This window comes from Thunnus albacares, chromosome 15 (assembly GCF_914725855.1).
Source record: "Thunnus albacares chromosome 15, fThuAlb1.1, whole genome shotgun sequence".
NCBI lineage: Eukaryota > Metazoa > Chordata > Actinopteri > Scombriformes > Scombridae > Thunnus > Thunnus albacares.
The window spans coordinates 12,433,910-12,449,272 of NC_058120.1; the positions used below are offsets into that span (position 1 = coordinate 12,433,910).

At 39.6% G+C, this 15,363-nt stretch overlaps 1 protein-coding gene across 2 annotated transcripts; it reads right to left on the reverse strand.

Annotated features, from left to right (window-relative positions):
- Nucleotides 1-4,451: 4,451 nt before the first annotated feature.
- Nucleotides 4,452-8,345, reverse strand: exd1 (exonuclease 3'-5' domain containing 1). Of its 2 annotated transcripts, XM_044375986.1 has the most exons (11): nucleotides 8,020-8,345; nucleotides 7,781-7,849; nucleotides 7,651-7,684; nucleotides 7,475-7,551; nucleotides 7,307-7,383; nucleotides 7,088-7,174; nucleotides 6,872-6,976; nucleotides 6,703-6,783; nucleotides 6,459-6,602; nucleotides 6,192-6,383; nucleotides 4,452-5,531 (listed from the first exon to the last, which is right to left on the reverse strand). In XM_044375986.1, the coding sequence occupies exons 1-11, from the start codon at nucleotides 8,147-8,149 to the stop codon at nucleotides 4,839-4,841; spliced, it is 1,689 nt and encodes a 562-aa protein (XP_044231921.1). In that variant the 5' UTR covers nucleotides 8,150-8,345; the 3' UTR covers nucleotides 4,452-4,838. The 2 variants fall into 2 exon arrangements, with proteins under 2 accessions (XP_044231921.1, XP_044231922.1); XM_044375987.1 differs by lacking the exon at nucleotides 7,651-7,684 and having other exon boundaries at nucleotides 7,475-7,616; nucleotides 8,020-8,111.
- Nucleotides 8,346-15,363: the final 7,018 nt, after the last annotated feature.

A 15,363-nucleotide genomic window follows, 5' to 3' on the forward strand; every position in this document is an offset into this window, starting at 1 on the left:
TGTTAAAAGCAGGTGTTGAAACAGATGGTATTGCTTTGGGTATCACATTTAATTTACCATTTAGGGCTTTTGTTGAACACTATTGACAAAGAAAAGCAGTTGAAATTTAATTTCATCTCACTTAAGTGAATCATACAGACAGGCACTTTACTTCAAACAATAATGGGACAAGGCACAGTGAATGTGACACCTGACCAAATACATAAATGGTCAGATTTTTCATTATGGTTAAATGTCATAACCGGCTTATTTTATGATGACATTTATACATTCCCTGACGACATGAATGTAATTTGCCCTTTTTTAATTACCCAATTTAATCTCATACTAATCCAGTGATATTGCCATAACAAGCAATGCAAGTATGGCAAGCTGGTTGGAAGACAAAGCCTGCTATGGTGAAAGATTTTGTGTTTGGTGTGTCTGGCGTTGCTGCTTCCATAACAGTCTGCTGGTCGGCCCTGACAACACCGTGCCACAGTGCCAGGCTTCCAGCGTGCCAGGCCTAGAGAGCAGCTGCCAGGCAAAACCAGCGGGCACTAATTCAGCCAGCCACAGGGAGCCCCCTCCACCCCTTCTCCTCCCAGACCCTCCCTATGGCTACAACTACCCCTCATCCATGCACATACACACACACACACACACACACACACATACACACACACACACATACACACTTACTTAACACAATGCAGGCTTTAATTATGACAAACTTGCCAAAAGCTAATCTCCCATCTTTTTAATCAAAGACATTTGTAGGTGAGGGGGTTGCCAATATTCTAATAACTAATTACCAGAAAATTCTAGTGAATAAACACATTTTCCTTTGACCAACAGTGGCCTTTCTCAATCAAGCAAAGCCTGAAAATCTCTCAAAACCAGCGATGCAAGAAAATCTGGAGGGCAGGTTTGTACTGATGCTGTTGCAGAAGATTAATTATAACGACATGAAGATTTTTTTAGATGTCCAAAGTTACCATATAGACAATAATTTTAACGCCAACATGCTACAGAAATTAGAATCAGCATTTCTGAACATTAGAAGCTTTATGGGGCAGGTTTGGATCATTAATTTGACACATGTCCATGTTCATTGCACAAATCATTAACATCCCGCTCGTTTTGTCATTATCTCCCGTGAATGGGAGTGTAGTCGTAGAGCCCCGGGGACTAAAGCCCGGCCAGTCACTCTGTGGTTGGTAAAGTGATAGCCAAAATGCTGAGAAGCGTTCAGCTGCTATTCTGATGTGATAGAGAGTTTCAGTTTTTAAATCCTGCTGTGTCCTCAGACTTCTCCCCTGAACTAAACTTGTAGTTAGAAGGACAAAATTTTTCTTTCCGAAAAACGGATGGATTAGAGTACTCTGGTGTCTCAGGCCAGCTGAAAGCAAGAACTGCTCTCTGCGCCTCAAACACATTCTCATCTGCTCCCTCCCTTGTCACTCATCCTCTATCTGAGCTCGTCTGTTCCAGCTGAAGGTCACAATATGGCTGATTCCTTTGGAGAGGCCCTCTAGGTCCCGATGCTCCATGCTGCCTGAGTAAACATGGCACAGCAGTTCATAAAGATGCATATTGTGCGCCTGCATCTGTTTGGATGCATGTGCACATTTTCGGGGGTCCTCCTGAGTGGGGTTTCCTGACTGCAGGGATACATATGCTTACATACTGTTAGTAAAGGCTGGCTGAAATATTGATGTTGTGTTTTGTTCTCATTTTTGCTGTACTTGAGAGGCCATCTGGATAGGTCAGCCTTTCTCACGTTAAGTATTCATTCTCCTGTTTGAATATGACCAGGGGAGAGAAAAAGAGGGTCATTTTGTAATGTGAGAGAAAGAAATAGTGGGAGGTGGTGGTGAGGGTGGTTGTGGGGGTGCTGAGCAGGATTCAACAATGGGTTTTTTCCTAACAGATGGAAGATTGGCTGCAGGGAAATAGTTCAGTGTCACAGAGGAACCTGATATCAGATTATATTCCTCCCGCCTCATAAATACAAAGACATTACATGTGGTTACATGAATAATGAAATTGAGATTATTTTGCTGAAATGCATCTAATTTGTTGTGCCACAGTTGTGAACTGCTGAATACCGCCCATCAATCTGTCTCTTTGTGCTGCACTACTCAGGTAAGATCATGTTCTTCCAACAAGCCAATCAAATAAGTCACCTCTGGCCAAGTGTGCCACCTAAGGCCGGATGAAACAAGGTGATTAATTAGTTGAGAAATGTCTATGTGGCAGGTCTCAAATCATGAGTGCAAATTTAAAAAGCTCACAAACAACGTGATTATTGATGGTCCAGTGGTCCAAACCTAATAGAGAAATGCACCGTGATCTGAATGTGCACATATAGTCTGGAAACTCAGCAATGAATACTAATGATGTGCTTAGACGTGCAAGCCAGCTAACAACACAACAACTCTGATAAGGTGCCATTAAAAGGGACCAGTTTTCAGGTACATTATCCCTCAGTTCTTAATAATTAACGAAATCCTATCAATTATGAACAAATCTGTAGCCTAACACTGATCAAGAGGAGGGATGGTTGCCTAGGAGCGTCGGCCTGTTCTGAATACCTTGTCGCTTTGGTGTTGTTGGTAACTGGAGCCCCTGCAGTATGACAGTAATATGGTGGAAAGTAAATAAGGTAGTTGTTTTGGGTGCCGTCACATGGGTGCCACAAACCCAAGTGATCAATAATGCAGTCTGGCATGTGTCTGAGTGGCTTTGTTGCCCAGTGCTACTGACTGGCTTGTGTGTGGTTTAATAATGGTACAGAAATTGAAACTTTTGACTGAGAAAAACATCAATATTTGTGTGTAGTTTAAAACTGTCGATAGGAAAGCCTGAGTCATTTTAAAGTGATAATGATTGTTTATGTGTGACCTATTTTCATTACACCTTAAGCAAACAGCAGGTCTCCTTGTTTCCACTGCTCAGTCAAAACAATAATTGGCCTTACACAGTCGAACCTCCATTTCCAGATGCTAAATCAACACAGCTGGACATCCTAAAGTTTGTGTTTATGTCTGTACACTACCTTTCCGACTTGCCTCTAAAAATAGCTCTGGAGCATCCTGCTGTGATGCTGAAGGTGCAGTCATCTTTCCCCCTGAAGGACACAACACTGTCTGAAGTTTGGGAGCGGGGGTGGGGGAGAGCAGGGAGCGGGGAGGGAGGGAGGAAGCGGTGACTACCGTGTGACAAGCGCCCTGTTCCTTCCTCCCAGGCCTGAGAAACAGGAAGTGCTGCATTATTGTGACGGAGAGGAAATGCAAGGTCCTCTAAAATAAGAGCCCCAATCTGGTTGTCAATGACAGGAGCCTCTCCTCCACAGCCCTGTAGAGACCTGTATCCCCCACACATCGCCCCCCCTCACAACGTCACTGTTGAGTGACGCAGATATAAATAAAAAACAAGACTCGTACAGGACTGTATGTGTAATGAATCCTAAAAATAAATACATACAAAACAAGTAAATGCAACTGTGTCTACGTATAAAGTCACTCTTAACATGGGAGGGCACTGACTTTTGGAAGATTTGTGTGCAGCAGCTCAAAGAGAACTTGAAGAGAATCAGCTTTGAGATGATGTGAAAAAACCTTTGTTCCACACAGAACCCACCCACATACAGACTGTCAAAAGGGTTAAAGGAGGCATATGGGTAGGATCCATCCTGCTTGTGTTTAGCAGAAGCTGAGGAGGAGCTGGTTGCTAAGAGAGATGCAAAGCTTTGTGCCGGGTTGCCTCCCAGTTAATTAAAATCCTACTTTATCTGTTTCATGCTTTCAATTAGAACACTCTGGAAAGGACCCAAGCCTCTGCATGTAGATAACCATAGCAATAAGATGTGATTAATACAGGGGGCCCATTTGCGCTGCAGGCTGCAGCAATGCCCTGCTGTCATGTCCATGCCTTGTTTTGATCCCAGACACCACCTCTGATGATCTAGGCAAAATGGCTGCGCAGTGCCCCCCCACCCCCCGTAAATTCTGCAAGGCACCTCAAGCAGTAAATTAGATGGATTTGCTTTTTTGTGCCCGTGTAGGACATGGCAGGTGTTGGCCACCTGTGATCACTGAACTACAGTGATGACTGAAGCTGCAGAGGCTCAGTTTCACTGTTCAGCCTTTGCCAAGTCGTATGTTTTTTTTTGGTCATCAGTAATAAAAAGAAGTGTCAGCTAGCAATGTTTTTGCCCAATTACCAGCAGATCCATCAAGGGCCGTCTCTGCTTTTCAGAATCAATTAACTGCAACACAGAAGCCAAGCTGTACAGGTAATCAATCACGCTAAGCTTAGCACATTAAGGTTTAATGGGCATGTGGTGCTGTTTTTGGTTATAGTTTGTGATCCAACATCCAAAACTATTACTTGCTGGCACTCAGAATCATTGTGACAAGCTATCAGAATATATTCTGTATGATAAAAATCATAAAAACAATCTCCACTTCAAAATTGATATTTCTTTTCATCTAAGAATATGATTTCAGTTGACAATACATTTTAATTATCTAGACTGAGTGCAATCAATTACCACTCAATCACAACAAAAGTAAGAAGGATTTAGTGGCATAAAAGTAATTGAATACAAATACAGGAACAGACAGGCATGCCTTTTGCTGCAAACTATGCAAATATATATCAGTAAACTGTCCAAAGTCCAAACAACAGAATCTTTTTTTCAAACATAAACAACTTTTCACAAACACCTAGTATCCAACAAACCTTTGCACATAACACAAGATTTACTGCCATCTACTGGTCACTGTAGGAAATTACAAAGTGTGGAACAGCAAATGTTTGTGAGGCATGTCCTCATGGGTTTGGTGCCACTTTCAATATCTGAAAGACGTGAATGACTGCCTCAGTGAGGATGAGAGGGACTGTGAGGAACTGCCTCCTCTCAAGCCAAAAGTGTCCTTAAACAAGTCAATAGCACTGGTGTCAGGCTGGAGCATTCCTGCTTGAGAGGGCTTAAGGCATGAATGAGCCACCTCCATCCTACCAGGAGCTTTCATGTCCCCAGTGCTCCCTCTGGGGATCTGACTTGGTGGTATTTGGAGAAGAAAGCCTCTTCCTATCGCAGGTAAGGCCCGAATGGATGACCGCCTTCCTCTACCCACTGTTTCCATCTGTACCTCTGTGCGTCCTCTGCCTATACCTAGAGACAGGGGACTGACTGACATTTGTTTCCTGAGATCTGACACAGTGGCAGCAGGGACTGGATCCTGAGCTGTTGGGTCATCCACAGACTGAGCAGAGGATACATCAGTGACTCTTGTGAGTGGCTGGTGAAGGAGACAGTCCACATGTGTTGATGAAGGTGATTCCACAGTTGCAGGTTCAAAGGAGTCTGGCTTTGTGTCTGCTGCAGGTGAGATCTTGGATGGAGTCTTAGTTGTTTGGGGATTGAAGCGTGCCAGCAGCCCCTGCTCTGTGACAGGGTAGTGGTCTGCAGCCCACTGCTGCCGATTGCAACGCATTTGCTCCAGCTGCCGGAGTTCTCTGGGCAACTCCAACACACTTTCCTGCGGATGCAAACAGGTGGACATGATGCTTCAGAACTACTGTGTATTAGTTCAGATTGACCATAAAACAGTTCAATTGTATTTGAACCAAAAATGACAAGTCAGTGTACTTAAATGAGCTTTAGCAAGGTTTTTATGAAAGCATATGCCATTTATAATCTTGGTGAGTAAACAAAAAGAAGACACACTCAAGGCCTTATTATGAATTAGACCTGAAATAAATAATCAATTAGTTGATTGATTTCACTTAAATGTGTATATTTTCTGGTTTCTTTAGTCCTTTTAAAACTAACTTTTTAGTCACCTATAAGGGGCTGATAAATGTGAAAAAAATACTTGCCAAAAATGATTTGTCATATAAAATATTTTATACTTTTATATGGTTTTCTAATCAGTTTTGATGCCATGTAGTGTGTGAAATATGTAATAAAAAAGGACAAGAACAGATTCATCTTTTCTCTTTTGTAAAATCCAGTCTCATAGTATTATAAACCACTATGCGGTGTTTTAGTTTATCTATATACATTTATCCAACATATAGAAATAGACCAGGATTTACATTTTTGGGGCGAGGACTATAAACCAATGGAATTTGCATATTTGTGTCACTATGACATATTTTTGTTTATGGCTCATCAGCTCACTTGTAAACAAACCCACCATGCTTACATGCCCTAATTCATCAGGCGCGTAGTGGCTGCTGTTGAGGTAGGAATCCACCAGGACCATGTAGTCAGTCATGAGAGCATCCAGCAGTATCAGTCTGAGAGGCTGCAGGTGGATCACTGACAGAGCCATCACCTTCAGCAGGGGTACGGGACATGGACGCTTGTACCACATCTCTGTTTCCTCCTGCAAAACCACACACCATAGATACAATTAAAAACACCTTTCCTGTTGTCCCATGGGCAAGACCTTGCACTGTACCTTGGTGAGCTGTGACTTCATCTGCAGGGATAAGAGCTGGGAGGAGGGCACCTTCAGATGGAGACTCACCACCTCCTGGAGAGTACTGACTCTGTTGGGGAGGAAACCTCCTGTTTCAGAGTAGAAGTACATGACATCTGCCACCTTAAATGTACAGAGAGAACACATGAAAACTGTTAGTGAGGCATTATGCCATGAGTGATTCTGACTTCTGAAATGTGCAGGCTAATGTGTGAACATTTACCTGTGTGTCAAAGACGTTGGTTAACTTTACTCCAAATTGAGTAATCAGACATCCAGCAATTGCTCTGCAGTCATGAATGACCTGCACCAAATGTACAGTCAACAAAGACATAATGGTAATAACCATCTGTGTGACTCAACAGAATTTATGATCCATTTGAGCTACTTACCTTTAGTATGTGCTTACTTTCTAGGATCATGGAGAGACCATTCTTAAAGGCCCGGGCTCCAAGTAACAGGATATCAAATAGGTATACCTTGTTTTTAGTGGCAATCTAGATGAATGAAAATGTTAAAGTTGTTTTTTAAATAAGGAAAAAAAGGAAGGAAGCAGCAAAGCAGGAATTTAACTTGTGTTAACATGTGTGTTTCGCAAGTCTTCTCACCTGCAGCCAACACAGTCTCCCATGCTGAAATACCTCGACTCCATCAACTCCGACACCAATCACATGCTGCCTCTTGATGTGCATCACCTGAAGGACGGTAACTCCAGCGTTACAGATTTTTAAAACAACACATCTCTGTACACGCCTTTCTTTGGCTTACTCAAAAATATATGCCAAGCATATACTATATGTGCCAAAATGAACTCCAAATCAACTTACAGCAGGTCCAAACTTCTCATGAAACTCGTCAATGACTACAAAGTTGATATACTCCTCATCATCTTCATCATCATCATCTGCAAAAAAACAAAAAACAGATCCTTTCAACAGTGATTGCTGATTTCTCTTTGGAACACATGAGTTTGTAGCTGTTTTTATTAAACTCACCCAATGTGATTGTCTTCCTGTATGGCTGAAACTTTTTCACAGTCAAGTGGTCTTCAAGTTTGTGCTCATGAATGTTTCTGTGCAATATATTAAATCTTACAGTTTCTAAGCCAGAGCCAGCACATTGTGTTTTTACCAGTACCTGCCAATAGACACTCAGTTTGTTGAAAACTTACCCATTGTCAGTGTTTGCTTCATTGGTAAATTCCACTGTTAATTAAGTAATAGATAAAGTTATTTCAGACAGTATAATATAGTACAGCTTAAGTTGTAGATACAGCCATAACTTATTATGAGTGAACTCACCATTGAGAATCTCATGCCCAAAGAACATTTTCGATCCAGGAAATTTACACCCATTACTGCCACTTACAACTGAAACAACACATAATTTAACGTTGAGGTAATGTTAACCAGCTTTACCGTTAATAGGATGCTTTTTATAAGGCCTTTTTATAAGGCCAAGTATTTACTGCTCAGTTTTACAATTTAATTTGAAAAGACTAATTAAACAAAATACAATAAGATGAAAAAATGTATCTAACCGTCCGCCAAAATCAGCGTTTTGTTGGGGTTGATACGTTGGAGGACGCCGAGGTAAGAAGCAGTCTTGAGGGTCAGTTTGATGCGTTTCCCTTTGAGGATATTCAGGAACTCGACGTCGCCCACAACCATTTTATGGTAATGTAAAAGTAGTTTCACCAAAAAACAAACAAACAACTAAAACAGTTCAGCTGCTAGCTTAAATAGAGATATTCACCTCGTCCGTGTCACTACCGAGGCCTTTCATTTACGTCGGTTGGTTTTCAGTGGGAAGTAGCTTAAACCTGCAGGACAAGACGCTAGATGTCGCTAGATGATGTCATGTTCTTATTTGCATATTTATGACGTCATGACGCAATTACATGTGTATCTATTTGTATATATCTTTTTTTTTTTTTTTTTTTTTACAGTATATGATAAACATACATACAAGATTGTAAAAAATATATAAAGAAAATTAAACTACACTAAACTGACTGTAACTAGCTAAATTATTAGCTATTTTTTTCAAGCAGCTCTTCAATGTGCATTTAATTTAGGCTACCTCTAATATTATTAATGTATCAATTGTAACTGAAGTATCATGAATAGACAGAGGATCATGCACTGGAATAAATTCACCATTGTTAACTCTGCAACCTCCGAGGCTGAAAAATGAAGCCAATGTGGAAGCGCTAAAAACTGCAATTCCTCAAATGGCCACTTGAGGCTCCCCATAGACCCCCATGTTAAAATGCCCAACTTTACAGAGAAAATAAGTAAGTACACTCATCATAAGTACACTCTTTGCCTTATCATATTGGTCCACATTTGTTGGAAATATTTGTTGGGAAACAGTTTGGCTATACGTTTCTGACTAGCAATGTCAAATAGATATCCTTTAAATGCTTCACAGGTTTTATCCAACAAATCATTATTTGCAGAAACTAAAGAAAGACATTGATGTAAATTGTACCTTTTGTGGAGTAAATTGTCACAATTTACTGTTGATCATATCTACCATCACCTTTTATTACTTTGGGGTAAATACATTGTTTGGATTCACTGACTATGAATCTCTGTTCACAGTTCTAACAATACATTTCTTCAATATCTGAATGTACAAACAAAAAAGCTGTTAAAACGTATAACAACTGTAAGCTTTACAAGTTATTTATTTAACTTTTTATTACAACCTTTGGTCCCCCTGGCGTGTCTGTAATTGTAGACTAAAGTTAGGTGCTGTACACTTGTTTTACCCTTCTTTCAATAAAGTATATAAATATAAAAATAAACAGTACAAAAAAAAACCCCTTGCATTCAAACGCTCTTTGTTAATTTCCTAATCGACTCACACGACTTCTGAAACCTTTCAAACAAAATAAGCCTCATAAAACCATATTTGCAGTTAAAAGACAATTAAAAAGGTAACATGTACAGTACTTTTCAGTACGGAAAGTAGTAATTTTTAAACAATTCTTCTGGCGCCTTCCAGTGGAAGAATAAAAAAGACAAACCTAACTTTATTTTTCCAAATTCTACTTAGTGTTTTGTCTGTGTGGAACAAAAACAGGAGCAAACAGAGCTCATAAGTTCTGTTTACACATTAATGCAACATTTCAACACTTTTTTTAGACTTTAACCCTCGAGTAGTCTTGGTGCACTTGAGTATACCAAGATGTCTCTTCTTTCACTCTGGAGATGGCTTAGTCTCTTGCTTGCTTCAACTCCACGCAACCAAATACAAATAATTTTGCTGCCTCAACAAATACAGATACAAATACAAATAATGGACTCTCTGGCTATTTGAAAGTCACTCTTTTAGTTGCAGAAAACCGTACTTACTAGTATGCACCTACTGAATATTGATACAGATTGTTGCTGTTGTCCTAGTATATCCAGTTTTCTTTGTTGAATGTAAATAGGAGTTTAAATTGGAAAACTATCCATCACATGAAAACATAAATTACAGACAAGCCATTTAAAACTTTGGCGTTAGCAACACCAGGATCCCTAAAAGTTACTGGAAGATATAAAAGCTAAGTTACGATAAGAGTTACTTGTAACCCGTGTAGTGACAGAATCTGGGAGACCAGTGCCATGTTTTATGTAAATGTAAGAATGCAAGTAGAGTGAATATTGACAGTTCTCTACAGTAGGTCTACCATGGAGAAAGATGGATTTTATTTCCAATTACTTCATTCAGATTAGTGTCTACAACAAGGCTAGAATTGACTAGAATATGCCCAAGCTCACAAGTATGCTGTTTTGAGAATCAACAGTATATATGAAGTTATTTCCCCTTCATGCTCATTACCAGCTAGTAAAAAACATTTTGGACATAATTTGCTTGTGGTTTTGTACAGAACAGAAACAAAAAATATCATTCAATAACATCAAAAATGTTCCCAATTTCAAACTTCATGGATTATGGATTTAACTCTGGCAAAACCTGAGATCTATATTAGGTGACACATGCACTGACTTAACTAGTTAAAGTACTGTGCATGATGTGGCTGAGTATTCAAAGATCCTATTAAATACATGACATAGCCAATAGGTAGATATAGGTAATTAGACCAAATGTTTTGAGACATCTCATGGAGGCGGCCTGTTGAGGATGTCGACTGATGTGCCATTGACGGAAAGAGTAGTGTGATTGGTTGTGTAATTCAACGATTTCCTCTTTTGTCTTACTGACATTCAGTGACGAGGGAGGGATCTTCCACCTCACTCATACAGTCCATTTGCTATTAGAACAATCACTGGTGAATCATTAGCAAATTTTATGATTGTCTTTACATAGCTGGCAGCAGATTCTGAACAAGGGCTCCAGTGAGGCAGCCAGTGATAAAAACTAAGGTGAGTGATTTGTTGTCGTCAGTGCTAACAGCTAGCAGCCTGCCTATGAGAAAATTGTACAACCTCTGAGTTTTGAAACCAGTTTGCTTTTGGGGAATATTATAATATATTAGATTCTGTATTACATTTGAGTTACTTATGTCTATTAAATCCACCACCACTACCCATCATCAGAGGACAAATAACTTTATTCTGTATGATGATGACTATTTTAAGTCTTCTACTTTACTCCTCTAACTACTATAATTTATTTATTTTCTAAATTTATTAGATTTCAAGATTTACTTGTTTAGGTGTGTTTTAACTACTGTTATTTTGCATGCTTGTCATTTCTCTCACTTAACTTTTTAAAAATGTGAAATTTACATCTCTAGGTGGATCTGCAGTATAATTTTCTTTTTACAGAAAGGCCATCGGCCATGTTCAACTTACTGTACCTGCTAAAGAACGCAGTAACAACTTTTAAAAACAGACCAACTTCCTTTTTGTCTTCCACATCTCCCTCCTCTTGATTTTTCTTTTTTCTCCCCTCCTCTTGTGCTTTATTCTGTCCTCAGTTTTTTGTTGTTTCTCCAGAAGCTTCCACCACTTAGCTTGTTGCCTCCATTCACTCATCTCCATTTCAGGATTGTCATCTGAAAGATAGAAAATATCAGAATAACAATAATAAACCTATCTGACATCTAAAATGTACTGTCAAAGTATGAAAGTTGACTTTCCTTCCAACAACATCAGCAGCGGCCTGCTTCTTGTAGGTCTTGGAAACCGCTTTGATGATTTGGTCCTTCTGGTGTTTGAGGCACCGCATTTTCAGCTTTGACACAAGTCCCTTCTTTGGAACTGAATCTTTGCTTTCTGTCTTCTCTTCCATCTTCTGCTTTTCTTTCTCCTCCCTCTCCTCCTTCTCCCTCTTCAGCCTTTCTCTCTCCTCCTTCTCCTGTCTCTCTTTCTCCTCTCTCTCCTGTCTTTCCTTCTCCTCTCACACCTGTCTTTCTCTTTCCTCCATCTTCCTCCTTCTCTTGTCTTTTTCTTTCCTCTCTCTCCTGTCAGTTTCCTCCCTCTCGTATATCTCTTCCTGCTCCTATCTTTCTCTCTCCTCTCTCTCTCCAGTCTTTCTCTCCCCTCCCTTTTCTCCTTTCAGTCCTCTCCTGTTCCAGTTTCCTCCCTCTCTTGTCTCTCTCTCCTCCTACTCCTGTCTCTCTCCTCCCTGTCCTGTCTTTCTCTCTCTTCCTTCCTCCTTTGTCTCCTTTCAGTCCTTTCCTGTCATTTAATTTCCTCCCTCTCTCTCTTCTCCTGTTCCTGTCTCTCTCTCTCTCCTACCTCCTCTCCAATCTCTCTCTCTCCTCCCACTCCACCCTTTCTCTCTCCATCCTCTCCTGTCCTTCAGTTTCTTCCCTTTCTTGTCTCTCCTGCCTTTCTCTCTCTGCCTTCCTCCCCCTCTCCATCCTCTCTTGTCTCTCTTTCTCCTCCTGCTCCTTTCTCCCTCCCTCCATCTCTTCCAGTTGTCCTTGTTCGATCCTCCTCAGCCTTTCTCTCTTCTCCTTCCCTTTTTCTCTCTCCTTCCACGTGTTTTTCTTTCTGTCTGATTGCATTTTTTCGTTTTCTGCAGTATTGTGAAAGATAAATAAATAATAAAATGTTTTAATGTAATTGCAAACTAAATGTTAAATACACGGCTAAATGTGTATGTGAGTTATGTCTCACAATGAATGTCTTCTGCTTACATTTACAGAAGATAAAATACATTTTTAAAAATGTGTGTAATTTGTACTGCACTCTTCACTCACAGAGAATCTCAAAGTGCTACAGCGTTAAAACATACTGTTAATATAAAGAAGTTAACAAGAGTTAAGATGAAAAAGCCTTCTTGAATGAAAGGGTTTTTAAGCTTGTTTTAAAAGACTCTGGGGTCTGAGCTGCCCTCAGACGGTTAGGAAGGCTGTTCCACAAGCGTGGTGCAGCACAACTTTGGACAGTTACTAAAAAAGTCATCAATTACCGTTACTTATCACTTATTGACAAAGTAATGACATTAATTTACGCATAGCAGTCCTGTCAAACAAACGTATCAATTTCAAAGTCTCCCGCGACACCGACATGTCACATTTTCAGCATTTAAAATGTGTAGAAATAGAAAACGAGGCTTTGTTAAACTATAGCCAGCCTAGGTTTAGAAGTTATTCACTGACCATCACCAGCTAACATCAGCTAATGCAACAGCACTCCAGAAGTCCCGTCCTCACAGTGAAGCCGCAGAGTTCACACCATAGTTGTCACACCCTCCCAACTCCATAGATAACCAAAACCCAGGTAACCCCATAAACATTTTACAGGCTTAACTGGCCAGATTTGAAAACAGAAATTGCACACAGTAAAATGCATTTCTTTTGTCCTTCGAGCAATATATTTCCCCCAAAAATATTTAGCCAAGATGCTAATACTAGTCTAATTAGATATGCTAAAGCTAACTAGTCTAGGCCTCTGGTTGCTATGCACATAATGTTTTATTTTCATTTTATGTCATTTCCTTGTTTGTTTGTTTTTTCGCTCTACATATAACGGAGTATATCATATGTTTTGTATGTAGTGTTATGTAAATTAAAGAGAGTTGTGTTGTGGGAGGATCTGCTGGTTGTTATGCACATAGGCTTAATTAATTATTTTAACTTTTCCAATTTGTGTTTTTCACCCAGGTAGTATCCTTGATATGATCAGTTTGCTCATTGTGTGTATGCATGTGTACTTATATTGATAATTAAGTTGAATAATAAATTACAAAGAATGTGTTTATAGCATGGATGTAGGCTGTTTCTGAGCGACGTCATCAGTGAGATGTGTGGGCATGGGTGTGTCATGTTTTGTTTTTGTTCCTTAAACTGTACGAATTGCAGAAGTAATGGATGGAGAATGTTCATTTTCCCATGAGCTAAGGGAAACTAGCCAGGGCTGACATCTATCAAAGGTGACATATGGTAGAAAGTAAAGTTTTGGAAATGCAAAAATGATTGTTGCATGTAGATTCACCTGTAAACAGTAGCCTAATTTTACTAGTTTCTAGCAAGTTGCTTTATTTCTATATGCTGAAAATGTCCATATTAGCTATCATGGTATTGTGGCCAAAGGCCAGTATGTTCCCAGGTGGTCAGTAAATAACTCAAAATATCTACTGGCGTGGCTTCAGCCCCAGGTCTTTCACTCTTAACAAGAATTTGAAAGTCTGACAATTTTCTGACAGTATTCATCTGATGATAAAAATCTACATAAAATGACAATTAACTGTGATCCACAACTGTGAGCATTATCCAACCATATATACAGTATGTCTGTATGTATGCTTATTTGTGAGCCTGTAGGGTGTTGTCAGCGCTCTGTGTGTGTGTATGCCTGCAGTACATCCCTAAGTAAAGACAATGATTTAAAGAATAATATGTTAAATAATGAGAATTAGAATAACGACATTAGTTAAAACCCTCACACAGAGACGGTTGACTTTGGTAACTTTGCATGAGGTCTGTGCAAAATGCTGGATAGGATCTACACAGTGTTATTGTATAAGAGAGATAAGTTTAACAGGATTAGAATAAGTTTAATCAACTCACTCCTCGAGCAGAAGTACATGTCCTTTTGTCCTTGTCTACATTTAAATTTCCTTATCAGGACTTTATTGTTGGTTAAAGGTGGGGTGGAAACTCACTGGTCACAAGAGGCAATGGTCAAAGGTAGCACAAACCCCAAGTGCTAATGCTGCTTATTTTTGGAAATCTCATATGAAATGTGGCAATCTTTATTTCGACTTCAGCAGTAGATTTCTGTGAACCTATTGGGCTGGGGCTTAATGTCATGACAAAAAATATGATCTCAGATTTAGATGTGCCTGTAGCCACATGGGGGCAGGCTTAAGGCATCACTGTCAAGCCTGATAACAGCAGCGACAGAAAAGGGAACAGACATATTATCTTATCAGAACTAGACAGCTGTTAATACAGGTTCTCATGACTTCACTCTGCCTGGAAATACATGAATCCAAACTGTGTGGCCAACACCTAACCAAAGGGAGTTCACTATGGGATTTTATCTCAAAGTGTATGCACCTTATATGCTTTGGCCTACGGTGGGTATTGCTCCTCCTGAGGTTATACTCAGTTAGAATTAGTAGAAAAATGGAAAAGGGCATACGCAAAGCTCCAGAGCTAATTTCGCAAAATTTCCTTTTGGTTAAATTCTATGTTTAATGGCCAAATAAAAGCTGTGATTAATTGCAGTTCCAGTTATATTACATGTAAGGATGTTTACATCTATTGCAGGCTGAATTGAGGAGAGATTTTTGTGGAGGAGAGTGAATCTAAAAAAGAAAAGAATACGAAAAATATTCTTAATTTCTTAATTTCATTAAAGAATATTATTTTAAAACTTTAATGTGTTTGGGTGTCTTTCCTTCCTTAGGGAAACACACCAGTTATGTTTTGAGTCACAGTTTTATTCAGTAGTTTTAGTTTTAGTTTAGT

Coding starts and splice junctions, on each gene's coding strand:
- exd1 (XM_044375986.1), bottom strand. CDS start 8,149: ATGGTTGTGGGCGACGTCGAGTTCCTGAATATCCTCAAAGGGAAACGC. Junction 7,850..8,019: donor AACGCTGATTTTGGCGGACG/GTTAGATACATT, acceptor GTGTTGTTTCAG/TTGTAAGTGGCAGTAATGGG. Junction 6,977..7,087: donor GGAGACTGTGTTGGCTGCAG/GTGAGAAGACTT, acceptor TCATTCATCTAG/ATTGCCACTAAAAACAAGGT.